This window comes from Pyrenophora tritici-repentis, chromosome 1 (genome assembly GCF_003171515.1).
Source record: "Pyrenophora tritici-repentis strain M4 chromosome 1, whole genome shotgun sequence".
NCBI classification, from domain to species: Eukaryota; Fungi; Ascomycota; class Dothideomycetes; order Pleosporales; family Pleosporaceae; genus Pyrenophora; species Pyrenophora tritici-repentis.
In genome coordinates this window covers 5543670-5569711 of record NC_089390.1, presented here as the reverse complement: position 1 = coordinate 5569711, position 26042 = coordinate 5543670, and the positions used below count along the sequence as shown (strand labels likewise).

The following is a 26042-nucleotide window of genomic DNA, read 5'->3' as shown; positions in this document are numbered from 1 at the left end:
TCGCGCTGCAAGTACTTTTGTGCCGACGTGGTTTAGCCGGTTGATTATCAACAGATTAGAGATGACTGTTGGTGGCAAATAGGTGCATACGCGCAAAAGGAGAGTTCAACGCAGCTACATTCTCCCGGGTAAGTAGGCGATATATGTAAGTTCGTGCGAAGAGTACGTTGTTGAGGTATGCGCCCACAACCGCGGCGTTGGCTCTTTCGAATGTTTGTCGAATTTGTCCGTGGTATCTGAGCGGGCGCGTAAGCCCTATCTATGCGGGACTGGCGATCATATACGCTTTTCGAGGGCGTTGGGTTGAATGATGTCGGGTTCTAATGTTCTAATCTCCACATTGCAAGTACTTTACTCTCGTCTCGTATACAGACATTGCGTCTCTAGAAAACATACGTTGAGATGCGGAGCTTTCTTTTCAGCAGCACCGCACTGACGACTTTATCAGTGTCTAAACGATGCCTGCCTGTGTGTCTGCAGTTTACATTAACAACAGGGACATAAATGGTTTCTGTGCATAACTCCAGGGTGACGCGATTATGTCCTCTTTTGTAGAGTGCTGCAGTTATCCCTGTTCTTATCAGGGTTCTTTCGGACCGGTCATCTTAAGTCGGTGTGAGAGGAGAACCGCATGGATACGAAGACAGGTTGACTTTATAAAAGTAAAAGCATGTAGACATGGAAAGTTATCTGCCTCGCCAGTCTTTGTATTTGGTTTAGTACTCTTGGACGTTGAGCGATTGCGGTTTCGACACAGCTTGCAGGGCTATTCCCCCACCATGCGGACCTGTATCCTGCGTGCATCAGCCACGGAGCATATGCAAACCTAATCAAGCCTTTTTAGCAGCTGCTCGCTCCCCCAGCTTCTGGTCTTACTGGAGCAAGTGTCCCGCGCGCAACCGGGGGAGCCCTACTTATTTCCCCGCACCCCATGGTTTGCATTAGCAGCGTTAGCGCAAAGACGGCGCAACCCGGCAGTTGGATTACTCGTCGCAAACTCAAGACCGACGACGTTCTAATGTCCGCCACGACCATTGCCATTCCAATCATGTTTCGGCAAGATGTGCGAGACACATCTGCCGTCTTCTTTCATTCCTCTTGACCGCATCTATCTAGGCACAGTTAGTCCGCCGGGTATTACCCCGGGCCGCTACTGCACCTTTGGACAAGGATCATCTATCAACATACGAGGGGCGTATCTTTTGCCTACCGAGCTGCCCCCAAAAGCTTGACTGGATTAGCATTGACCTAGTAGATACGCCCATCCACGACGCCATGATCATGAGCCGGTACAGGCGGCCGCTGGTTTTCATATCATAGCTAGAGGCACAACCTGGCTGCTGGGAACTATGTAAGATTCTAGAGGCAACGGCCCCAGGTAAGATCCCTTGAAGCGGGGCGACTGCGGCAGGACTCATGGCCCCGTATGCCACGAGTTATGTTTATAGAGGGCTTCGAATCAGTTTTCTCTTGCTCAGCCTCTCTCAACTGCCGATCAGACGTGTTACCCTTGGGACCGAGGTCCGAACTACCTGAACAGCACGTGTACTTGGTGGTAGTCTACAAGGGCGCAACGGAGTTGTGAATCGCACTACTTACAAGGGACGTGAGGTGTGGACGGCAAATCTGGGGACGCTCGCCTCCTAGATTGCGGGGTTATTGGTCGAGAGATTTGACCAGTACATATATCTTTTGCCAGTCTCCCGCTTTGGCCTCTTGAACTACGAGCGCACGATCGTCACTCGCACAGAGCAGTCATCTTATCTCGCCAACCATGGAGGCCCACGATTACAACGAAGAGGTATGTTGGTTGCTGTCGTTTGTTCTAGGCAGCACTGACACACCATGTAGGAGCGGCGGCAGCTTGAGGCCGAGCTGCATACTGAGATTCTTCCCGGTACAGAAGTCATGGCTGATGTGGGCTCACATCATTTCGTGAAAGGTGCACATCAAACCGTCCTCGTACCGCAACCTAGCGATGACCCCAATGATCCTCTCAACTGGAGCACTGGCTGGAAACTGGCTTGCATCAGCTCGGCAGCCATGGTCACATTTAGCCAGGGTTTCGGCCCTCTCGCTCTTTCGCCCATGTTTCCCGCCTATATCAAACAGTTCAATACCGACTTGGCTGGTGCAGTCCAGTTTACTGGTGTTTGCATCTTGGTACTTGGGTTTAGTAACTTTATCTGGTAAGTAAAGATGATCAACCAAATGATAAGACGCTAATCGTCTTTAGGGTTCCGATTAGTACCTCCTTTGGCCGACGTCCGGTATACCTCGCATCCCAGATCATCAACTTGGGTACATCGATATGGCGCGCTCGCTCAAACTCGTACGGGTCCTTCATGGGCGCGTGCATTGTCAACGGTATTGGTGCCGGTCCTGCAGAAACCATTATGCCCGAAGTCATCGCCGACATCTTCTTCCTGCATGACCGTGGCAAGTGGAATACTCTCTACTGGGTAGTCTACATGGGATCACTTATGGTAGGCCCTATCGTCTCTGGCTCCATGACCGAGACGGTTGGATGGCGCAGCTTTTGGTGGCTCAACACTGGTCTCTTGGCAGTGTCCTTCCTCATGGTCGTCTTCATGTTTCCCGAGACACGCTACAGGCGCGCATTGCCAGATGTCGGTCGCCCACAGGAAAAGTCAAACTCTCTTGATAAAAAGACTCGCGAATCATCGGCGGAAAACGTCCAAATCTCGGATACCGAAAAGGAAACCGATGGCATCAAGCATGTTCCTACAGCCGATTCGACACTTCCCAACACGACCGGTCTTGAATTGTCGGAAACTGCACAACGCGATCCCTACCTCGGCCGCGGCTCGCCTGGAAAATGGCAGTGGCTTCCCTTTCAGCCAAACAAGAATCCTTTCCACAGCATCTTTCTCGATCTCTGGACGCCATGGAAACTATTTGCATTCCCAATTATCGAATTTGCAGCCTTTGTCACTAGCTGGTCCTGTTCTTCCTTCCTCACAATCAACCTGACACAAACTCAAGTTCTCGCCCCACCGCCCTACGGCTTCAAGCCCCTCTCCGTCGGCTTCACAAACTTTGCCATCTTGGTCGGTGCCTTTATTGGTCTTTTCACCGCTGGTCCGCTCAGTGACTGGGTATCTGCGAAATTGACAAAGCGCAACGGTGGCATCCGAGAGCCTGAGATGCGATTGCCTGCCATGATTCCCTACGTCATCATCATGTTCATCGGAAACATTTGCGTGGCGGTGGGCTACCAGAACAAGTGGGCGTGGGAGGCTATCGTCATCGTGGGATTTACATGCGCGGGTATTCAAGTTGCTGCACTTCCCGCCATGGTTGGTACCTATGCTGTAGACTCGTACAAGCCCGTCGCTGGATCCTTGTACGTTGCCATTACCGTCAACAAGAATCTTTGGGGTTATGGCTTGGGTAAATTTATCACGCCGTGGACAGAGGAAGCCGGGTAAGTTTTTGATCAGTGGACAAAGTGAGAGGAGTCCTGCTAACAAAATGAACAGGTTCATCAAGCCGATCATGACAAACGCCACACTATGCACAGTTTGGTGTCTTTTCGGCGTGCTTTTCTGGTGGAAAGGTAAGACATTCCGCCGTTGGACAAAGGATAGCAGCGTTCATCGCCAGAACGCCTTGTAAAAATGGGCGTTTCATAGCCTGGGTTCAAATGCGAAATTCCCTCCTGTTACCCACGGCCTGATTACCAATACCATAGTATCCAATAATAACCCACCATTCAAACTTCATCCTTCTCCCTCTCCTTCCCTATCTTTCTTTCCTGGATTCCCTATCTTCCCCCCCTGATGCCACCCAACCACCCTCTTCGCCTCATCAGCAATCCACTCGCACTCGTCTGCCTTGACATCCAAATCTGCCCAGCCCCCCACTTCCATATCCTCCAATTTCTCATTACTCCTTCTCAACCACTGCCAATGCAAGATCAACGTACACGTCATCTGAAGCAGCCTCTCAGCTCCCCATGCCTCAACCTCCTCATTCGTCAACAACAGGAACTTGTCCAGATCCGTGACGCGATGTTTCATCCTCTCCCGCACTGCCGCTGTCGACCACGGTTGTGGGGCGGCGATGAGCGTAGGTATAATATTCGGCATGAACAAGCGTATGCCAGCTTCATCCGCTTTCACCTCTGCCTTCTCCCCATACCACCCCTCCACATTAGGACTAGCATCCCAATCCTCCTCCTCCTCCGGCTCCACACTCGCAACCGTAACAGCAACATCTCTCGAACGACCTATCATCCTGCTATACTCCAACTTCCATGCACACAGCATATCGTACCGCAACATAAATCTGCCTGCTAGGCTCTTCTTGTGGACGTACGCGCTCCACAGCAAAGCCCGGTTCTTAGCTATCAGTTCCGGCAGCAGCGTGCGCGATGTGAGGAAAAGCAGACTCGTCCACAGAAAACGCAGCATCCCGGGCGGTTCATCAGCCGGACCTTGTAATAGCTCCGGCCATGATGTCTTGGGGTTGGCTTCGCCCAGCAAGGCGGAGACGATGGGTTGCACGCCTTTGATTCTACCGTAACGCTTTCCGTAGTCGAGTATCGCGTCCAGGGCGGCATCGAGGCTGCCAGTAAAGGGGCTAGGGATTGTGGGCTTGAGATAGTAGTAGATTGAGAGGGCCGAGTCTTCGGCTGGTTCTGGGGCTTTGGGTCCGGGTGTTGTGTTGGGAATACTAGAAGCACGGTGGATGCGGCGCGCGCGCGGCGGAGGTGATGGTGAGACTGTGGATGAGTCCATGGGTGCGGGCTTGAAGCCGGCGTGGCTGGGGCGTCGGCGTGGTGCCATCGTGGGTGTTATGGTCGCGCTGGACGTGCGTGTGTGCGTGGGGAAGCTGTGGTGCGTGTGGTGGGTTGGGGAAGGTGTTATGCAGATTATAAAGTCCTAGGCGCTCGGCCATTTGCGCGGTGGCCATTTTGGTGTATGGTGTGAGGCGGGGCGAAGTGGGGCTGGGGTAAAGGTGAAGTGAGAGTGAAGGTGAGATGGAGGAGATGGGATGGAGTGAGTGTACGCCATCACAGAATGGACGTTCAAGAGCAAACAACTGCAGACTATGAGAAACTTGGTAACAAGCTGACGCAATGTCTGCTCCCTATTCTTCCATGACTTTCTGGGAGCTTCGTGTCACGCTTTAGTAGCCAGAGGGGTTTGGATATGCACAGATTCCATCGTCGCCTGCTATCTATTTATTTTACACTAAAGCAATGCGCTATAGTCGGTCACATTCTAGTATGTTCAGAAATTTGGTATATAAGGAGGTACTATCTCGACTCTATTTTCCTATATCTTCCCCCATCGTTTTCTCTGTCAAGTCCGAATAGCTTGCATGTTTTTATTTCTCACTCGACATAGATATCATACGACTTCCATGATCAACGCATATTCAATTCATTATTCAACCCATAGACCTCTGCGTCCGACGATTGATTTATGCTATGGGATTATGACATCGTACAGTGTTTGCGTGTGTCTTGTGACTTGGTATTGGGGGTGGATTGAGGACCTACATAATGTCTAGATGACGGAGGGTAGCGCTATACGGAGTGAACACGAGAGATTAGGCAGGTGCGCGTAGGTAGTATAGATTGAAACCCGTGCGTATCATCTCTCTGTTTTATGAGGTGCAAGGGATGGTATACACACGGCGGCTCTTGGCGGCTCTCTATGGCGCCTTTACGACTCTGACGGCCTGTACGGACCCTGATAGCCTCTACGGATTTAACCGCCTTTAAACAACAGAGAAAATGCGACACTTTTGTTGTTTTGACGAACTAACTCGCCAAGGAAACTGTCGCTTTTCTTCCCACACATGACATGTCTACTCCCATCCGGCTATATTCCAATTTTACATGCAATAGCTGCGGGCGTCGTCGTCGTCAATCTAGTCATGGTACCATCCGGAGTCTTAGCACTATGATCAAAGAGTAATATGTCCACCATTGCGCAGCAGCAGCCAGTACGCTACACCATGGGTGGGGGTTGAGAGAGAGTTTTGAGATGGGCGTAGAGGGGGGTGGCACAGGAAAGGGGAATTTCTGTGTAGATTGGAGAGTGATATAGTAGGAAGAGATGGGCTACTTGTTAGAGATGAGGTGAAAACTGCTCTTGGAAGGCTCTGGGGATATAGATGTGAGAGATAGACATATGCTTCGATTTGTTATTTCAGCTGTTCAAACTCGTCTCTCTTTCGATGAAATCAGTTCGGACAGGATAGACGCAGAAGTCATTCTATCAAGCTTAGATTATTCGCATCATCTTGGTCTATTCCGATGACATACCTACATAAGGAATGATCTGCAGCAGAGTCTTGTAGTAGAAAGGAAGTTATTGCGTCGCGGTTCTCAGAAGCAAAGACGTCATCAGGCTGAGCGTGTGTCAAAGTAAGCTAGTCGAATCAAGCTAGTGTTCTAAATAAGGCGCGAAGCCCCGCAGTGCTTTGGTGGACGCTCTTTGATAGCGAGCGCCTCTTTTTATCATACACGTCCATCCCATAAAATCAACCTAGACGTTCCGCATCTAGTACCTTTTTCAGGTAACACCCAAACACCAATAGCCCGTCTCAGTAGTCATGCTTGTCGTGGGCCACGCCCTTTTGTGCCCCGCGGCCCTTCCTTGGCGTGTGCCCCTCAGCCAAGGAGATCAAGCTCGTTGGGATAGGGCACATCATCATCAGGGCTTACACTGATACCCAGCAACTCCACATTGATCCTCTCCGTGTCAAACTGTATCCCCACAGTTGCTGCAGGGTCATGGCTGTCATGGCCGTCCGCAACGTCGCACGTAGCTGCCACGGACTCCGCAGCTGGCAAGACCAGCTCATGTTCCGTGTTGGTTTGCGCAATATAGTATCGTTGGCGTATCCAGCGAAAGTAAACGGCGAGTGCATCGCGGTGGTTGCGAATGCCAATAGAGGTAAGGGAGCGGCGGGAGCGGAGCTGAATGGCATAAGGGCGGGCTAGTGGTGGGGATCAGCTGAGACACGGCAAGTTGAAAAGGGCATAGGAATATGGTGCGTATTGGCCAGTACGCTGTGCGTTGACTCAAGCATGGCCTGATGAAGCTTATGTTTGTCGGAGGCGACATGGAAGATAACGAGGTAGAGTGACGTACTGTTGCGAGACATCTCGTGCGGCGGCATGTATTGTGTTGTTGATTAAGGGCAGGTAAGCGAGAGGGTACCGTGGTGATGATTAGACAAGAATGAATGATGAGTGCTGACAAGTGTGTAGTGATGAAGTGGCGAGCGTCACGTCTTATGTAGTTTATCGTCTTGGACATAGGTCCCTCGGGACGGTAGTCAACCTGCAATGGTTCGATGACCAAGGCGAGCGAGCAGGGAGTGACGCTGATTTGCAAGGTAATGTGGCATTGCTTGATACTGGACTGTGCATCGGGTCGCGCACAGTCGGCATGCAAGTAGTAGAGCAGATGAAAGGGCGCGCACGCATGCGCGGCAGACTTACGACTGTCCCGGCCAGCGCCCACTGGCAGCGGCCAACGCCCAGCAGCGGCCAGCGGCCATGACAGCTGCCACAAAATGGAGCCTCGAGTCAAGATTTGAGCGCTTTTCTCAGGACACACGATACGATGCCTCGATTGGTGCCAGTGGCCCTTGAACGGCGATTGTCCCGTCCCCAGGGCTTGGGTTCCGGTGGCACTTGGCTAGAATTTGTGGAGAGCCTGGCGTGGACCGCAAGTGAAACATGATTGTTCGACCGGGATAGCGATGGTTCCGGGCCGCGTGTTACGATGGTTTTGCTGCTACTATCAACGTCAATAGTGGAGCGATTCGGAGGGATGCATGATATTCAGGGTTGCGGCCTCCTTGTGGATGCATCGCCGTAAATGATCAGATCTTGCGTACCATCACCCCTTGGATGTGCATGCAAGAGAACCAATGGAGCCGTGCAAACGTGGTGGGCGCGAGGAATGCATGCAAACGCGGGGTCCCGGCGCAATGGTATGCGCCTACTCTGTTAGGAAATTGCTGGCCATCAACACCAAATGCTGCAAGGAAATTCTTCCCTGGCTGTCTGCAGCCTCTCGACGGCCAGTATGTCCTCAGACGTGTGGTAAGCAGCATATGCGGGGTCGCCCAGTGTTCCTGACGGTCCGCGCGCGACGAAGCCAACAAAACTGTGTAGGGTGTGGTCGGCGTTTGCTGCTTACGTTTTTGCTTTTTTCTCTCTTTTGGCCGGGTTGTTTTGTCACGCCAGAGCCTAACTGGTGTTCCTTGTTATGCAGCTGGGTGCGCTTGCCCTCTGTTTCTAGATAATGCCTAGTAATCGTCCAGACTGTTGCCCAAGGTGGCGAATGTCTCGCCCGACTGTTCTGAACAAAAAACGTGGGCTCATGTGTAGCAGACCTTACCTTGTGGGATGCACCGATGATGGATGGCCCAATGGGAGTTGTTCAACGCCCCGCGTACCTGAGATGGCTGCAAACCCTTTACAGCCCACTTACACCCTGCTTTTCTTAAGTGATTCCGGCTTACGTTGTTGCGACTCGAGGAAAGTAAAGTGTGTGACGTGCCTTGACGCGGTAGCATTCGCATGCAGTGGCATGACTGTGAAGATTAGCCCCCAAACCCAGTAACCAGGGACGCTGCGTCAGTGACGAATTAATGTGTCTTGGCAATTGGTAACGCAATCTCGAACAGATTCGCTGCCTTGACAATGGCCAGCAAGATGATGAGAGATTCACGATGCTCGCCACCACAAACCACACTTCGTTTTGTTGAGAAGTAGGCAACGTGCACGGGCATCTTGCCTTGCGAATAAACTTGTTACGTCGTCTTTCGTTGGACGAGACCGTTTTGGCACCGTGGCTGTGAGCTCTTTGCACGATGCGCGCACGTTTGCCAGCCTGCTGCCAACTCACGACGCACAATGGCTTGCTCATCCATTGCCGAGGTAAGCGTACGATGAAACCCTACGCAGGGGAACTGATTGCCGAAGCATACTCTTGGATAATTTTACCAATCGATAACGAGAGAAAGGCCCGTCGGCCACGTGCTTTATCGATGCTGTGCAACACCGTATGCTTGTGATACCATGGGCTGCAGTCGGTTGGCGAGCAAAGTCTCAGCAGTCATGGTGCCGGGCTCGTTCTACGAATGCATCGGAGGCCCATTAAGCGCCGGTGGCGGTGTTTCTCGTCGTCCAGTGGTTGATATTACGCCCGCGCGTTTGGGCTCCAAGTACCCAGCGCAGCAATTGAACTACCCATGGGGCTTCAGATAGTGGTTGCAAAGTCACGGCAGAGATGGGCTCTCCTGGGAAGAAATGTGAGACATGTGGGTGGTGGAAGCATGTCAGCAGAATTGTAACCAATTGCTGGGCAACTCCGTAAGGCAGTCTGGAGGGAACCGATAGAACGGCCATTCGCTGCACACATTGCACAAACTCGCACGTTCGTTGTGGGTATCGGTGCCGCAGGCGGAGCCTTGATGCAGTGCCCTCTCCGGTGCGTCTTTGTCGTTTCTGGAAGCAATGCATAGCCGCAGAGTTTGAAACATGATGGTGCCTTTCCCCCACGGAGCGGGGGTCGAAAATATGCGACATGGTCGTCCTGCTTCAGGGAGGCGTACCAACACGTTGTGGCTTGACTTGGGCTCGATGCTATCGCACTGCACATGCTGGACATGGCGACGAGGTCACTAGCAGTAGCAAAGCTGGATATGGGTAAATGTGAACCAAGGAAATGAATTGAATGCTGTTGGATGAGGTGGCGAGTTCCAAATGCTTGTACTGAGGAGTTGCTCGGGCAAGGAGCGCAACACAAGAATCAAACACCAGGCTGCGGCCCAACGAACTGGCACAAGAGACGATTGGTACCATATTGATCGTCCATTTTGCAAAGGAAAAACTGCAGCTCTGTCAACGGACATGCATGCGCCAAAGCCGATGAATGGAGACTAGGCTGGCTAAAGTTCAGCAGGGCAGGGATCCATGTCAGTGCATCACCTACGGTGAGAAAACTCAGAGGTAACGTGAACTGGTTTACGTGTCGGCACCGTCCATGGCTGCCCTGCGGTTTGTTGAGCTTGTGGCGTAAAGAGGCGTCGAGGACGAAGCCTTCTAAGGTTGGAGGAGGCCGCCTGTGGACGCAGACGCTAAGCAATTCTGCCAAGGCTATGCTATCACGTGATTTCCGATCGACCCGCCGAGACTCATCCATCTGAAGGACGTGATGTGTGATTCGAGCTTACCAAAGTGAAAAACAAGAATCTCGCAAGTCTGAGTTGAGCGGCGAGGTGGCTTGTGGGACATTATGTCACATGATGATGCACGCAGTGGGTGCTTCAATGTTCGCAATCGCTTCCGAAGCCTTGAAGACAGATGTAGGTTCCATCCGCGAGAGCCAGAAGGTGGCGTGGTCAGGAGACCGGCGTACGCGTTGGGCCGAGCAAAAGGCGAAAATCTGATAAGATTAGATGTCATCGCAACCTAAAATAGCCGACTAGTGCTGCTAACACTTCCGCTGGCTGAATTCTCATCCGCGCGTCCCTTTTCTACTTTGGCACCACGATTAACTCCATCAGGGACAAGCTTCAACATCATCGCTTGTACCATCCCAATCGTGATTGCATTTGCGACAAATCTCAGCATGAGCGAACAAGTCGTGTTCCTGCCAAACGCGTGCAGCCCACGAAAACCTGAGCAACGGCAGCACGCCTGAACAACGATTTGATCCACCTCGCCATCTCCTGGGTAAAGAACCCACTGTTCCTGATCCGCCCGGAAACGTAGTTTCGGTGCAGACTGCTCGATTGAACGAGCTGGAAGCGACAGCCGCCAGTGAAGGGACGGGCCAAGGCCTTGGCAATGCAGTGTCTTGGTGGGGCAGGAGCGGGCCCAGGGAGAGCCAGCAATCAGCTCGCCGCATGACAGAATCTTATCAGATCATCTAGCACTTATCTGATCATCTAGCCGTTACCATGCCTGTCTAGGCATTCCAACACGCCCGAACAGTGGGAGATGATCCAAGCCACCGGGAAACAGAAGGCAAAATTTTCAGGTGTTATTCCGGTACCTGTGACCTTGTCCGGTTGTCGGACAGTGGGTCTTGGGAATGCTTAAGAGTGTCTGCAGCTGCCAGCGTTGGAGCCGGCATTCGACTGCGCCATCATCTCATACCCTGCCTTGCTTGGCGTGTATTTTATCATGTCCGAACACCTTGCGACTGATGCGGTGCGACCCGTACAAGGCTTTCCTTCCACGGATATCGATGTCGAGAAGAATGGCGATCCAAACGTACACACCCACGAGACGGGCAGCAATGGCGACGACAAATCTGTCGAGTCGGAGACATTCCAAAACGGTGTCCAGCGTGTGCGCGCCATCACTGAGATCTGGAACAAGCAGACCTTGATCACCATGTTCATCTTGTACGCACAATTCATATTATTCCTACGCCCATTCTGACCCTCTAGGTTGTACCTCATTGAATTCGTCGCATTCTTGCAAAACGCCATTGACTCGTCACTCAACCCGTTCATAACCTCGTCTTTTGGTAGACATGGCCTCTTGACAGTCGGAAGTGTCATGGCCACGGCCCTATCTGGTTGCATCCCACTCGTTACTGCCAAGGTCATTGATGTATTCGGTCGCGTCGAGGGCTTCTTCATGATGCTCATCATCATCGTCGTTGGTATGGCAATCAAGGCTGGCTGCAACAGTGTCCAAATGTACATTGCCGGTCACGTTCTCTACTGGGCTGGCCACATTGGTGTCCTATACGTTACCGACATGATGACCGCCGACATGACCACGCTCAAGAACCGCATGATTATATTTACGCTCAACGGCACGCCTCGTATCGCAAGTACTTTTGCTGGACCTCGAATCGCCGACCTTTTTTGGAACCAGAACAATTGGCGTTGGGCATTTGGTGCATTCATCATCATCTTCATTGGCTGCTGTCTTCCAGCCCTGATTGTCATGATGTTCATGTATCGCAAAGCCAGGAAGGCTGGTCTTGTTAAGAAAGTCGAGTCCGGTCGTACCCCGTTACAGTCTGTTTGGTATTACTTTGTCCAGTTTGATAGTAAGTCAATATGTCATGCCTCTATCCCAAACTTGCTAACAACAACTTAGTCTTTGGCATCATTCTCATCATGTGCGCATGGTGCCTGTTCGTGCTACCCTTTAGCCTGGTATCATATGCTCCCAACGGCTGGAAAACACCCTACATCATTGCCTGTATCGTACTCGGACTAGTCCTATTCCCCGTCTTCTATTTCTGGGAAGCCAAATTCGCCCCCGTCCAGTTCCTTCCCTGGAAATACCTCAGGAACGGTACCATTGTCGGATCCTGCCTTCTCTACGGCGTCATGTTCCTCTCGGTCTTTTGCTGGAACGGATACTTCAACTCGTACCTTATTGTTGTTCACAGGCAAAGCATCACCAACGCTGGTTACATCCTCAACGCCTTTTCCCTCACGTCGGCCTTTTCCAGTCCCTTCATCGCATGGTGGATCAGGTACTCGGGCAACTTCAAGTGGACAGCTTATACGGGTGTACCGATTGTCTTGCTCGGAACTGCTCTGCTCATTCCCTTCCGGGCACCATCTACCAACCCTGGCGTCCTTGCCTTCACCCAAATCCTCATCGGTCTTGGAACCGGATTCTTTGCCACGTGCGCTAACCTCGCCGTCATGGTACCCGTCTCACATCAAGAAATCGCCGTCATCAACGCGCTCTGGGGTCTTTTCGGCAGCTTTGGTTCTTCCATTGGCTACGCCATCGCCGGTGCCATGTGGAACAATCTGCTTCCCGAGCAGCTCCTCATGCGCCTCCCCGAATCCAGCAAGGCCGACTACCGCAAAATTTTCGGAAGTATTGAAATCCAAAAGTCTTTCTTGGACGGGACACCGGAGCGCGATGCCGTCGTTGGCGCATATGCTGATGTGCAGCGCAAGATGGTTATTACGGGTGCTTGCTTTGTACCACTTTGTCTAGCGAGCATTTACGTGTGGAAGAATATCAACGTTAAGAAGTTGGAAGAGGAGAAGGGCAAGCAGACAAAGGGTAATGTCTTTTAAGCAGAATCTGCTGTACTTTTTGGGCATTGAGCTCCTTCTTTGATCAATCGTCTATCGTTTACTCCGAAATATAGAATCCACTAGTAATTCTCTCGCTGATGAGTTTCTTCAAGCATATGTTTCTTATGTGTGACTTGACATGTGCAAGCGCTGCAATAGCATAGCAGTACCTCCAACACCAATCTCTAATCACCCCTGTCTTCTTCAAATCTATTCCTTGGCCACCAACACCCTCCGTTGCCGCCAGCACAATCTCCCAAACTCACTCCGCCATACTAACCCACAAACACGTATGATCTGCCCTTCCGGTATATGACAGCAGCTTGGGCGGAGACGTAGGATGATTCTATCAAGGGAAGATTTTCCGCGGTAGATAGTGGTACAGGAGGTGGGTTGTGAATCTCAAGAGGGTGTTGGGAGTGGTGAAGGTAAAGGTGATAGTATATGTTAGCGCTTGTAGATGTATTTTTTGATTTGATTTAGGTGAGATAGGGCAGTTAGGTTAGTGTTAGAGATGACAGGGGTAGGAGGGATTGGAAAGGTGTCTGTGTTTTCCTGGCTGCTGTGAGATGACGATGAGGAAATGCATGAGCTTTTGGGTTATATAGTTCAATATGGATAATATCTGCATGTGGATTACAGCCATAAGTATAAATATAAATATAAATTAAGTGATATCAATGCTTAGTAGTAGCAGATTTTCACAACGCGGTATTTGTAGTATGTGAATTACAGTTATAATATACTTTTACCGGCCATTCTCGACTGCTAAAAAGGAACAAAAAGTCATCCACTGTTCTCCAAACCCAAGATCCCTTCCCCCTTCCCCCAAGTCCACATTACCACCCCCTATCAAAGCCCAAGCGTCTCACTAATCCCCTGTGTCAAATTGCCCAAAATCTCCAGTCCTCCCGCCCCAAGAATAAGAATATCCTTGTAAGAATCCCTATTAATCATACGTTAGCCTATGTACTGCTCAAACACCTACAGAAAAACAACTTACTTCGTAACCGTCCCCAACTCATTCCCCGTATCCGGGCTCTTCTTCAAAATCTCCACACTCATAGCCCCCAAAGTCAGCAGCGTAATAGGCGCCTTACTCGGCCTCCACCCCAGCTCAAACGGCAACTTCTGCTCCTGAATAAACGTCCTCACGAACCGCAAATCCGCCTTGTCAGACCCCGCACCCCCCATTGTCTGCAGCAACAGCGAATTCTCCGCCAGACTCAGAATCTCTTCTTTAAGTCCAAATACCAGTTCGGGGTTATACCGCTTACTGTTTTCGAAGCGGGAGAACCGCGCTATTGCCGTGGTATCAAGGTCCGTAGACATCTTGCCGGAGAAGAAGGAGATGTAGTCGTTCCAAACACTTGCGTTGAAGGCGGTGGCGTCGCCGAAGTAGGCGTCTGGCCGGGAGATGCTGACGTCGTGTTCGGTGGGGAAGTTGTGCTGGTTTAGGTCGTCGAGGTTGAAGGAGAGGGAGAGGGGGTCTGCAGAGGCGAGGAGGCCAGTGGCGCCGATTAAAGTGGCAAAGTCTGCGCCCATGTTCATGCCTTGGGCTAGGCCCTTGATTAGGTGTGGGATTGTCATGCCTTTGCCCGAGTGGTGGATGAAGTTGTGGTTTGCGAGTGTGTTTAGGCCGGGGCAGGGGGAGCGGACTTGGTGTTGGTTAGATGGGTGTGAAGGTGATTGGGGGATTGAGGGGACTTGCCGTCGCCGTAGCCGGGGGGGACGTGGTTTCTGAAGCGAGGGTCATTTTCGTTGATGGGACTGAGGCTTGCGAGGATATCTGTGACATCGAGGGCCTCCAATAGCGGTAGGGATAACGCTTGTACAGCAGCAAAGCTGACGATGGAGACGGTGACTGTGAAACGCATATTGAACAACGAAAGGTGTATACCACAAACAAAAGTCCACAAGTGTATAGGAAGAAAAGAAGTCGTCGACAACACAAACAACTTCCCAGGCTCAATCCAGCAGGTACTGTCCACTTCTTAACTTCATCAACCCATCCTCTAGCCTCTCTCTTTCGAACTTCTAATCTCGATTCAACTACCCGCCTAACCCCCGGTAATCACCCTCGATGCGAACCAAGGAAAAAACAACCCCCCCATAGGCCGCACGGCGCCATGGCCCTGATCGTCGGAGACCTTACCACCCGCCTAACCCCAGCACAGACTGACGATCTACCGGTAGATCGTCGCTCAGATCGGGAAAAACACAGCCAATCTCCACTATCCCCAACGAACATGGATGAAATTGCGCGATAGTAGTTAGTTGCGCGATATCTGCGTTGGCAAGACTATGAAATTGCATCAATGACGAGCGTGGGGTGATGGCTGTTGTAAAGTCAATAGTGCCGTACTTGAGACAATCTAGATCAGATACAAGGTTTGCGCAAGTCGGTAGTTAAGAGGATAGGGTTGGCTTTGGTCGAATGAGAGGAGCTGGATTAGTTAGAAGCGTCAAGTCTGTATTCGGGAGATTCCGAAACGGGATGAACGTTGTTGATGGAGAGCGGAGAATAAGCCGGGAGTAGGTTGAGGGTAGTCAATGTGTGACGTCATCGCTGGATTTAGACATCTGGGGTGCATGTGGACATGTTGCAATAGGTCGAAAGGGATTGGATGGGGCAGGAGCGGGCGGGACCGAAGTTTGGTACGGGCTTGGTAACAGGAAATAGTGGTGGTGCGAGTGGGTGGGCGGATATGTGGGTAGTTTCATGTGATTTTTGCATGTGCATGTGCGAAGGGGACTGTTGTGGGACTGGGTGTTTTACGGAGGATGACACCGAGAAGATGATGCTTGTCCACGGCGTTTGACTCCGAAGTGTCAGGTGCTTCATGTCATCGTCTGAATTGCTACGGTGTTTCCATACAGGCGTATCAATCCACCACTGTTATTCACAACTCCTGACAATGTGTTTACTTTAGGATTCTGTGTCTTGCAGCATCAAAATCGACCCTAACAGATACAACAAAGCATCCACATACAGCCTGTTTCGCCACTATCAAACCCCCTACAACTTACTAAACTTCGGCACCGTTTTCTTGATTCCACTCCCCATAGCCCTCGGCACATCCTCCGTCTGCAACATGGCCATATTCCAAACAGCCGTATACCTCAACCCCTCCTCTACAGGCCGATCCCTTGAATAATTTAACAACTCCTTCGTCCCTAGCACAGCCACGGGACTCTTGCTCGCAATCAGACTCGCTAACTTGATCCCCTCTGCCACCGCCTCCGTCTTATCTTTGTACACATTGCTGACCAGCCCCACACGCAGCGCTTCCTCCGACCCAAAGATACGCGCGGACAACGCCACGTCTTTGACCCAACTGGCGTTGCCTACTGCGTGAGGCAGACGCGATAGAGTGCCGATGTCTGCGGCAATGCCGATATCGACTTCTTTGACGGAGAACTTGGTGTCTTGGGTCGAGATGCGGATGTCGCAGGCGAGACTCATGTCGAGGGCTAGGCCGTAGGCGATGCCATGGATGATGCAGATGACGGGCTTTTCGCACTTTTCAATGCTGCTGATGCAAGCTTGGAAGTCGAGGACATGCCGGCGGATGGCGTTGGCGGTGCGGGCTGGGTCTGGGGTCTTGGAGGAGGCGAGTGGCCCGGAGGTCGAGGCAGCGTTTACGTCGAGGCCTGCGGTGAAGGCGCGGGGGCCGGCACCGCTGAGAATGATGGAGCGGACGGAGGGGTCAGTGGAGAGGGTGTTGAAGATTTGATTGAGGTTTTGCCACATTCTGGGAAGGTTAGTATGGGGCTTTTGGAAGAGCATGGGTTATGATGGCTCTGTTGGTTATGTGACAAGTCTGTCTCCCCATCTTTACACAACAACCTCTTCTAACCAAATAAATAGCTTCATAAAAGAATAGCAGTACTCACACCTCCTTGAAAGCATTCATCTTCTCCGGCCGATTAATCTCAACATGCGCCACGTATTCCGCCGGAAACGTGACATTAAAGAACTCCTTCTGATACGCTTCTGCCATCATGTATGCTTGTATTCTTTCTCTTTGCTTGCTTTCCTTATTTCTCTTCTCTTCTATGTTGTTCCTCTCTTGTTGTCAAAAAGTCTTCCCTTCTCTGTGCTAGTGACACTTGATTGCGTGAGAAATATACACTCAGTGTGTACTGGTACAGCTCTATTGTAAAGTAAACTGAACACGTGGGAGAGTTCAGTTCGGTTGTTGTTGTTAGAGCTCGGGGAAGCTTACGATGGAAGACGGGGAAAGCAGGATTATGCCGAGGTAAGATTCGCATGCGGTTTAGCGGCGCTGGATTCCGGATTCCGATCTTGATTCCGCGAGCATGTGTTAGGTGCTGCCACAGTCCGTCTCACCATACTAAACATTCTTAAAGAGACAACGATCTGCGTTTATTATTCACCAAACACTACGACTACTGTTATCTAAACTAATGAAGAGTACTTCCTTTCCTTTTTATACAAAAGAAAAAGACGGATGGGGTAATACGCTTGCTAAAATGCACAATCTGTCAAATCTGCCAAAACATGAAACATTCCGGCCCTGCCTTTTCCCACTAAAACTCAAACGATCTTGCAAGACTTCATACTTAGCGAGGACCGAAAGGCCTGGGGCCGATGATTTGCCTCTTTCCACCGCCAATGCCACCCAACTTGTTCTGGTTGTCACCGCCCATGTACCCGTACTGGTTGACGTCCCAGCTCTGTCCTGAGCCAGTTCCTGCGTTGGGGTCCTTGGACGCTTCTTGGAGGGCGCGCTGCGACTCCTCCCACTCCTTTTGGCGTTCCCGCTCGCGCTCCATTTCGCGTTCGAGGAGAGACTTGGAGGCCCAACCAGCAGCCTTGGTCTTTGCTTGTGATGCGGCTCGACGGGCATCTTCGCCGCGCTGCTCAGAGGTAGATGTGAGCTCTGGCGGGATGTAGGTTTGGGGCTTTGGGGGCGCTGGGGCCGGGTTCGAGGCGAGGTAGCGGTCTGTTCGGCTCTGCTTTGCGTATATGGCAGGGTCAGGGAGAGGTCGTGTTGCCGGCTCTGGTAGTGGTCGGGTAGGGAGAGACGGCGGCGTTGGCTCGGGCAGTGGTCGCGCGGGTTGTCTTTGTGTCTGATCCCACTGTTTACGAAGATAGGCACGGTCATCTTCCTGTGCCCATGAGACGTTGCTGTCTTGCGGTGATGGGGCGCGGGGTGGAGGCGCTGGTCGAGCTCGGCTCTTGGATCGTTCACGTGTGCGACTCTTTGAGCGAGAACGCACCTTTTTCTCTTGTAGTCGTCCCTCACGCTCAGCCTGGTACTGACGCTCGCGCTCCTTGGCCTCTTCAAGCTGTTGCTCTAGCTCACGTATGCGGTCGCGCTCGGCGTTGGGCTCATCGAAGCTTCCACGGCGACTACGCGGCTTGTTGGCTTGCTCAGCTTGATACTGGCTCAGGTACTGTCCCTTGAGCCTGGCATCACTGCCAGCACGCTTTCGTCGGGTCTCAGCCTCGAGCTGAGCTTGCGCCTCCCGCTCTTCACGCAGCCGCGCTTCCTCTTCAATCTTCCACCTCCGCTCTTGCTCTTCCCACTGACGCTTTTGCTGGTCGAGTCGGGCCTGTTTCGCCTCTTGCTGTTTGCGCGACTCCTCTTCCCACTTTTGCTCCTCCTCTATGCGGATGCGCTCTTCTTCGGCTTCGCGTTCAATGCGACGCTTGTGCTCAGCCTCCTCTGCCTGCAAACGTAGTCGCTCTTCTTCAGCCGCCTTTTCCCTGCGCAAGCGCTCCTTCTCTGCAAGGTTCGGTACGTGTGGCCCTGCACTCGTAATCTGGCGACGTGCGCCAAATGCAATGCCCTGGTTGCCTTGACTGGCGCCGCCCATGTAGCCATACTGGTGAATATTCCATGCTGGTGCGGTACTACCCTCGTCGACCTTTTTGCTCCAGCTGCTCACTCCGCCCGGTGGTGACTTGGGCAGCCCATTGGATGTGTACGACGTATCCGAGCCTCCAGTGCGTGCGGCGCTAAGCGTCCGTTCTGCAGGTGGCCGTGCCAGCGGGTTGAATGTGCTCGAACCACTTGTGTTGCTGGCTGTGCTTGGACCCCGGCTTCGCCCAAAACCCGGCGATGCCATAGGAGTGCTGGTATAGCCTCCACCGCCAGTCACTGAAGGACTTAGGGGCCCAGGTCCCCTTTTTGGCCCAATTGTTGTAGGAAAGTTTGACGGGTTCTTTGCATTGGCGACTCGGCTAAAAGCGCCTAAGCACTGCAGCACCTGGGCGGGATCTTTTGCTTCGTAGAGATCGACGGTGAGGAAGCGATCGTGGGCGGGCATGTTTAGAGGCGGTTGCTCGCACGCGCGGAGGAAGTGGGAAATATTCTCCATCTGAATAAACGGCATTGCCGACTTTTTGAACCGAACGGGCGTGGGAATTGCCATGTTTACAAGTCTATTCTATGTTAGCATTTTACCAGCCATTTGGTTGTTCTGCTAAGGGTGCCGTACCTGCATAATACGGTCCCGTCTTTGAGCGCATCCAAGAGGTCACCGGGCGGCAGTCGCTCGCCGAGAACATCTTCAATCCAGCTGCGAACTTCATTTGCGGCTTTGGGGGTATACCGGTCCATCCGCAGCTTCTTCATGTCCTGGTCCAACGACGTTACAGACGCCATCTTGGGCGAGTTGGGCGCAAATCAGGCTCCCAAGTTCGGCAGTATAGTGGTTGAGCACGTGAGACTCTGGGGGTGAAGAATGTGGACAGCTGGCGAGGGTATAGTAGAATAAAGCAAAGGTCCCGTCAAGGGCACTACAAGATATCTATGTTGTTGTTGTCGTGTAAAAGCAATGCTGGCATGCGGTGTGGAGAAGAAGCTGGCACCTGGTGGGGGAATGCTTGCCCATGTGTCTGCGCACCAGCCACCCACCCCAACGTCACCGGCTGCGCGGCCAAATCGCCTCAGCCGCTCAGGATTCTTCGCCAACACCTCGAAACCCAACATGGCTGGCACACCAGGCCCAATTAGACGAGCATGGTATCAGTGGAAGATGCAGCGCTTTCCATGGCGCAAGAAGTGGCTTGTGGGTGAGGCAAAAGTCGTGGAATTGAGATTCCAGCCTATCCTTGCTTGCCTCCTCTAATTCAACGCATAGGCTTCGATCTCCAGGGCAACACTTTTTGGGAATTCAAGGAAGCATTGCACGCCCTGCGCAACAGGAGGATAGCAAAATATAGCCGGAGCACCCACCTGGGTGACGTGCAAATATCGCGTACGTGCTTTATATCAGAAGTTAGGATTTTGTTGACGGTTGCTATGCAGCGTCATGGATGCAGTGGCTTCGGCACACGCGCTTCGAACCGCCCACTGTCGACGAACAACACCAAGACCTGATACGTCAGGCGCGTATAAAGCAACTGGCAGCTCAGGCAGACGCGAGATGGGCAGAGAAGCCGTCAGCACTCGATGCGCCGGATAAACAACAGCCCATGCAGATGTTGCAGTCAAAAGACCCTGACAGCGGCGTCACGCAGATGAATGTGGATCAAGAGATACGGGACAGGGCAGCACAGCAAAAACAGCCTGAGCAAGTAGCACGCGACCCGCCGACACCAGTAGCAGCACCAGCAGTCGAAGACGATGCGCAGGATGCCACGCCACGGAAGCGAATGCGCAAGGAGCCAAAGGACTCGCCATGGAAGCAAGCCGCCCAGAGTCAGGAGTGGCAACCACAGGGTTGGAGTCCAGCGCCCGCCAAACGACGATCATGACAACCTAGCAAGCATTCAAAAATTGTATAATACTTGTCTCCATAACTCAAGATTATTATGAAAATATTCACTGAGATTGTAATTGTATCTCATCATTACTCCGTTTACGTTGAAATTTCAAGTCTTACATCACATTTCCTACAACTGCGTAAGCGAGAACAGCTTACACAAGTCTTCATCAAGTTTCTCTGGTTCGCCTATGTTCAGTGGAGCACTTTGGTACCATAGGTAGAGAGGGAAGCGAAAGATCTCAAACCATGGTTGAGTTGTAGTTGTAATCTTCGTGTATTGCTTGGCACTAGTATATGAAAGGCTCCGCCGTCTGATATCCTGAGAAACCACTCCAACACTGCTACACATTACTGACCCAGCCCCCTGTTCCCACTGGATATTCTCAACAATACTCTCGTCCACACGACTTCAATCAGCACACGTATTCTCAGGTAAGTTCTATTCAACAACTGTGAGTTGCTGGCCACATCGCTCACATCTAACGCAGCCAAACTTGATTGCCACGAATTCACAATCACAACAAGAGTTCACACCACCTCCTGGCCGACTGTCACAGTTCAGCAGCTTGAATAAACCGCGCACCACCTCCTTGCATCTTCCACTCCTGGTTTCTTATACCCAGTCCTATATTTCACGTATATCTCGACACATTTCCAGCACCCACCTACCGCCCAACTCGAAACCAAAAACCCAGGACAAGCACATATCCCATCAACAAAACATGTCTTCCTCTGCCCCCATCCTAACCTTCGAAACCGCATCCCGCCAGCTCCCCGCGGAACTCCTCCTCCTCGTCCTCACCCATTACATCGGCACCCCCGAATTCGTCGTCGACGCCTCGAAAGCGCCCCTTTACACGATTTCCTACAAAAATGCCTCTTCCCCCATCCTTTCCAGTCTGCCTAGCGAGTTGGTACCAGATTACCACAAGGTGCGCGTCCTAGGCTACAAGCGGGACGTCAAGACATTTACATCAGGATACGACTTCTACATGACACACCTCTTGCTAAGTCTGCACGCGAAATCCCTTGTTCCCGCTTTTCCAATCCCCGCGTATTGCCTCTGGACAACCACAACGGGTGCTGAAGATATGCGGATTTGTCTTGGAGAAGGCATCACACTTCCCACTGCTTCCGCGCTGGTCCCTATGCCCCGCCCCCGCCTCACGCCCTCTCCACAATCCGTCTCGACCTCACGGCGCGAGAATACTTCAACCTCTTCGCCGTCTTCCTGCCCCCCTCCCCCAACGACGACCGGTTCCTCCCTTCCGCCGCTGAAATCTTCCTGGCTCACACAAGCCACCTCATCCTACACTTCGGCGATGCCTTCAAAGCCGCCAACCCATGGTATGAGACCGAGGACCCCGTGTGGTGCGAGACGCTTGAAGAATACGACTACGGCGAGGCGCGCTGTAGACCGCATGTATGCGATAGCGGGGCTATCGTCGATTGGATATTGGAGTCTGCGTGGGATCACGAGTTCTTGCAACATATCCCTCATATTACACTAGAGGGTGATGTGCAGGGATGGGTGAGGAGGAAGTGGCAGGTTGTTTTTGAAAGAAACAGGGTGTATTGGGAGGACCAAGCGGACTGGGGCGATGAGGCTGATCCGTTTGCGATTCATAATCCGGATATTCCCGCCATCATGGCAAGAGGCGTGGGGGTTTATGAGAAGAAGGAGGAGAAAAAAGGGGAAGAGGAAGAAGTGCAGGTGGACCCGAGACATCTCTTCCCGCCACCCTGCAAGTGCGAGATCGGGTGCTGGAGACTTGGTGGCGGGAAGGTGTTGGATGAGCCTTTTTCGGAGGTCTCGTCTTGGGATCAGTTTGAAGAAGCCAGGGATGAGACACAGGAGGATTGGATGGACGGTGTTGAGTTGGGTCTGGATATGTAGTTACACATAATGATGGATGTGTAGGATAGGTGTTTTGGAAGGTGTATATAATGTCAAAGTCAATGTTTGTTGGATACATGATTGTATGATGCCCTCAAGTATTCATGTAGAGGTCGATGTATGAGACAGGCAAGGCAAGGCATGGCAACAATGCAGAAACGGAAACGATAAGTGATATGCTTTTGAGTTAAGCCGTCAAGGTCTATACATGAGTCGTAGACCACACTGGGTATCTTTGTACGTGTGGGCAGACTACAAGCTCAAGCGACTATATCCATCATCACACCAGCCACATAAAAACCATTATTTCGTTAAACATCAAACCCTCCAGCACACATCAACATATACAACCATGGACTTGAGAATTTTCATTGACTCTAAGCGCCTGGACATGATGCCGGAAGAGTCCCAAACCATCCCGCATGAGCATCAATCATAACCCATGGCATGCTACAGAAGATGTGGAATCGTGATTTTCCCGTTACGCCCCATTCGTTCACTACCCAACATGCACTAGCTTATCCCCGCGCCATGACGCCCCAGCAGCGGATACAGTTGTCGGTGTATCCAGCGAACAAGGTCTGGCCGTCGGCGCTCCAGGCCAAGGAGACACACTCGGGCTCCCGGCTCTTCTTGCCAACCTCCATGTACTCAGGCTTAAGCTCGTCAACCTTGCTCTTCTTCTCGAGGTCAAAGATGATGATGCTTGAAGCGGTGGCAGCGCACAACCAGTAACGGTTGGGCGAGAAGACGAGGGCGTGGATCTCGTCACCGGCGGAGAGGGAGTAGAGGTGCTTTGACTCATTCAAGTCCCAGAGCATGGTGGTTCCGTCCTTGCCACCGGAGGCGCACAGGGAGCCATCGGGCGAGATGGTGACGGTGTTGATGTAACCGGTGTGACCAATGTGGTCGGTCTGAATGCGGCACGAGGCGAGTTCCCAAACCTATCAGATGGGATTAGTTTCTGACGTGAAAGAACTTGCGTGTGAGAATTGAGTAGGAGGTGTGGTATCAGTACTAGGTGATAATTGTCTCATAGCCGAAGCTCTGAAGTAGCAAATACATAGGTAATCATCATGAAAAAGGGGTAATGGGAATCGTGTGAAAATAAAAGTACGCACCTTGACGAGCTTGTCCCAGCCAGCGGAGACGATGACGGGGTTCTGAGGGTTGGGGGAGAAGCGCACGCACGAGACCCACTCGGTGTGGCCCTTGTCGGTGATGGTGTACTTGCAGTCACCGAGAGTGTTCCACAGCTTGATGGTTCGGTCGCGGGATCCCGAGACGATCTGGCGGTTGTCGGCGGAGAAGGAGACGGAGAGGACGTCGTTGGTGTGGCCGACAAAGCGGCGGGTGGTTACACCAGTGGAAAGCTCCCAAAGGCGGAGGGTCTTGTCCCACGATGAGGAAAGAGCGTAGGCGCCGTCAGAGGAGATGACCTGTTGCCGCAATTGTCAGCTCAGCTGTCCTTGCGTTCTAGCTAGCCAATTGCTTATTTTCAAGGGGTAAAACATACGCAGTCGGACACAATGTGAGAGTGGCCGTGCAGACTCCTCTTGGGGTAACCGTATGAGGTCTCGTCACGAGTGAGGTTCCAAATAATCAGAGTCTTGTCGCGCGAGCCGGACAGGAGCATGTTGGGGCTGGCTGCTCGTCAGTACTGCGCGCAAATGGTGCGAGATAATTCGCGTCTACGCACTTCTCCAGGGAGGTAGCCAGGGAGGTGACCCAGCCGGAGTGGCCCTCGAGGGTACCACGAAGTACGAGTTGCTCGGCCATGATTGCGATGAGTGGCTTCTCTGAGGATGGACGTGGGCGCACTCGGGTGTTGATGGACAGTCCTGAAGTTGTTCGACGAGGAGCGCACACCTCGACGACGAAATTCCAATAAGCGAACCGACTAGCGCGATGCGGACTAGTGCCAAGTTCCTGGTCAGCCCTGACGATGCCCACTTTTAGCATCTGAGGGCATCGTCGGCCTACTTGAATATTATGTCTATGTTGAAGTGAGAAATTGGGTTATTTTACTTTGTGCCGTGACATCGAGAATGTCTTGTCGTTACTTTCCCTCTGGTAATCTTCGCGATGCACATTACCCTCCGACATCCATCGGCACTCTGTACCCTGATTTCATAATCTCCGCTGTCCCTGTTTCCTGTATCCAGCATGTGGCATAGCGCTACCGTTTGCTTTCGTAACAATCTCGCCATGTGACGAAACGACCAAGACCTCAACTTCATTATCTCCGCCCTGCCAAGCCTTAACTCCGCGCTTCTTCCACGAATTTCATAGAAGAATCTGTTGGTTTTCATGTATAACGTATAATGTGGAATAGAGTTGCATGTCAATCTCCATCATATCTGATAATCCCCCCAACTCAATAATGCCAACCACCAAAATCATCCTCCTCGGCCTGGGCGAACTAGGCTCTGCCTTTCTCCCCCATCTCATCCCCCTCCCATCTACACACCTCACAGTCGGCACCCCCAATCCCTCAAAGCATGCTTCCCTCCTGGCTTCTTACCCTACCGTCTCTTACCTTGCCATCGACCTCACTACACCCTCTGATTCACTCGCCAAAGCCTTTGCAGCTTTCGACATTCTCATCACCGCTACCGGCTTCTCCTCTAACATCGATAGCGTCACAAAACTGACGAACGAGGTCCTCCAAGCAGGCAAGATACGCCAAGCACAGGGAAAGAGCAAGATATGGTTCTTCCCCTGGCAGTGGGGCGTCGATTACGACGTCACAGGCGACGTAGAGGGAAAGATGCCGTTATTTGGAAAACAAAAGGCTGTCCGAGATTTACTCCGGGAAAGAGCAGAGGAGAGTGGAGTGTGCTGGACTATCGTGTCGACAGGCATTTTCATGAGCTTCCTGTTCGAAGGCTCTTGGGGCATTATTGATAGGAGCCGAGAGGACCGCGGGAAGATCGTGGTGAGGTGTTTGAAGAATTGGGAGCACAAGGTCACAGTGACGGATGTGGATGATATTGGGCGCGTGCTGGCGAAGATTGTCGCAAAACATGTCGAGGCGGAGAATTGCATCCTGTATATCGCTGGAGATACAGTGAGCTACCAGGAGCTGGCGGATGTTATTGGACACGTGAGTGGCAAAGAGATTGGCAGGGAAAAGTGGTCGATCCCATACTTGGAGGCTGAGCTCAAAGCTGACCCGGATCATCAAATCAAAAAGTATCGGCTGGTGTTTGCGAGGGACAGCGTGTATTGGGACAAGGAAAAGACTGCAAACCATGAGTTGGTGATGAGCATGGTTGATGTTGAAACGTATGCGCGCAAGTTGTTTGGAAACAAAGGCAGTAGTCAGTGAGGA

General features: G+C 52.0%; 12 protein-coding genes across 12 annotated transcripts; 5 read left to right on the top strand and 7 right to left on the bottom strand.

Moving 5' to 3' along the window:
• Positions 1–1774: 1774 nt before the first annotated feature.
• On the top strand, positions 1775–3639 carry PtrM4_021780 (MelB, Na+-melibiose symporter and related transporter; the record flags this gene model as incomplete). Its single annotated transcript, XM_001931997.2, has 4 exons — positions 1775–1801; positions 1852–2189; positions 2237–3448; positions 3504–3639. The coding sequence occupies 4 exons, from the start codon at positions 1775–1777 to the stop codon at positions 3637–3639; spliced, it is 1713 nt and encodes a 570-aa protein (XP_001932032.2).
• Positions 3640–3831: 192 nt separating this feature from the next.
• Positions 3832–4811, bottom strand: PtrM4_021770 (Amelogenin domain containing protein; the record flags this gene model as incomplete). The annotated part of the gene is made up of 2 exons (XM_066103475.1): positions 3832–3857; positions 3950–4811. The coding sequence occupies 2 exons, from the start codon at positions 4809–4811 to the stop codon at positions 3832–3834; spliced, it is 888 nt and encodes a 295-aa protein (XP_065965677.1).
• A 1838-nt stretch (positions 4812–6649) lies between these two features.
• On the bottom strand, positions 6650–7146 carry PtrM4_021760 (uncharacterized protein; the record flags this gene model as incomplete). Its single annotated transcript, XM_066103474.1, has 2 exons — positions 6650–6978; positions 7134–7146. 2 exons carry the CDS (start codon positions 7144–7146, stop codon positions 6650–6652), a joined length of 342 nt encoding a protein of 113 aa, XP_065965676.1.
• Positions 7147–8643: 1497 nt separating this feature from the next.
• Positions 8644–8787, bottom strand: PtrM4_021750 (uncharacterized protein; the record flags this gene model as incomplete). Its single annotated transcript, XM_066103473.1, has 1 exon — positions 8644–8787. One exon carries the CDS (start codon positions 8785–8787, stop codon positions 8644–8646), a length of 144 nt encoding a protein of 47 aa, XP_065965675.1.
• Positions 8788–11188: 2401 nt separating this feature from the next.
• On the top strand, positions 11189–13068 carry PtrM4_021740 (ProP, Permease major facilitator superfamily; the record flags this gene model as incomplete). Its single annotated transcript, XM_001931993.2, has 3 exons — positions 11189–11412; positions 11458–12071; positions 12122–13068. The coding sequence occupies 3 exons, from the start codon at positions 11189–11191 to the stop codon at positions 13066–13068; spliced, it is 1785 nt and encodes a 594-aa protein (XP_001932028.2).
• Positions 13069–13920: 852 nt separating this feature from the next.
• PtrM4_021730 (Peroxidase-2 multi-domain protein) lies at positions 13921–14945 on the bottom strand (the record flags this gene model as incomplete). Its single annotated transcript, XM_001931992.2, has 3 exons — positions 13921–14014; positions 14072–14726; positions 14780–14945. The coding sequence occupies 3 exons, from the start codon at positions 14943–14945 to the stop codon at positions 13921–13923; spliced, it is 915 nt and encodes a 304-aa protein (XP_001932027.2).
• Positions 14946–16087: 1142 nt separating this feature from the next.
• On the bottom strand, positions 16088–16985 carry PtrM4_021720 (CaiD, Enoyl-CoA hydratase-carnithine racemase; the record flags this gene model as incomplete). Its single annotated transcript, XM_001931991.2, has 2 exons — positions 16088–16823; positions 16966–16985. The coding sequence occupies 2 exons, from the start codon at positions 16983–16985 to the stop codon at positions 16088–16090; spliced, it is 756 nt and encodes a 251-aa protein (XP_001932026.2).
• A 670-nt stretch (positions 16986–17655) lies between these two features.
• PtrM4_021710 (SCP1, Calponin) lies at positions 17656–19706 on the bottom strand (the record flags this gene model as incomplete). Its single annotated transcript, XM_066103472.1, has 4 exons — positions 17656–17786; positions 17901–18569; positions 18630–19483; positions 19540–19706. 4 exons carry the CDS (start codon positions 19704–19706, stop codon positions 17656–17658), a joined length of 1821 nt encoding a protein of 606 aa, XP_065965674.1.
• A 325-nt stretch (positions 19707–20031) lies between these two features.
• PtrM4_021700 (uncharacterized protein) lies at positions 20032–20800 on the top strand (the record flags this gene model as incomplete). Its single annotated transcript, XM_066103471.1, has 4 exons — positions 20032–20116; positions 20185–20301; positions 20352–20569; positions 20678–20800. 4 exons carry the CDS (start codon positions 20032–20034, stop codon positions 20798–20800), a joined length of 543 nt encoding a protein of 180 aa, XP_065965673.1.
• Positions 20801–21533: 733 nt separating this feature from the next.
• On the top strand, positions 21534–22708 carry PtrM4_021690 (uncharacterized protein; the record flags this gene model as incomplete). Its single annotated transcript, XM_001931988.1, has 2 exons — positions 21534–21865; positions 21922–22708. 2 exons carry the CDS (start codon positions 21534–21536, stop codon positions 22706–22708), a joined length of 1119 nt encoding a protein of 372 aa, XP_001932023.1.
• Positions 22709–23226: 518 nt separating this feature from the next.
• PtrM4_021680 (40S ribosomal protein RACK1) lies at positions 23227–24487 on the bottom strand (the record flags this gene model as incomplete). The annotated part of the gene is made up of 4 exons (XM_001931987.2): positions 23227–23652; positions 23830–24147; positions 24225–24351; positions 24408–24487. The coding sequence occupies 4 exons, from the start codon at positions 24485–24487 to the stop codon at positions 23227–23229; spliced, it is 951 nt and encodes a 316-aa protein (XP_001932022.1).
• A 604-nt stretch (positions 24488–25091) lies between these two features.
• On the top strand, positions 25092–26039 carry PtrM4_021670 (NmrA multi-domain protein; the record flags this gene model as incomplete). The annotated part of the gene is made up of 1 exon (XM_001931986.1): positions 25092–26039. One exon carries the CDS (start codon positions 25092–25094, stop codon positions 26037–26039), a length of 948 nt encoding a protein of 315 aa, XP_001932021.1.
• Between the last annotated feature and the right edge of the window lie 3 nt (positions 26040–26042).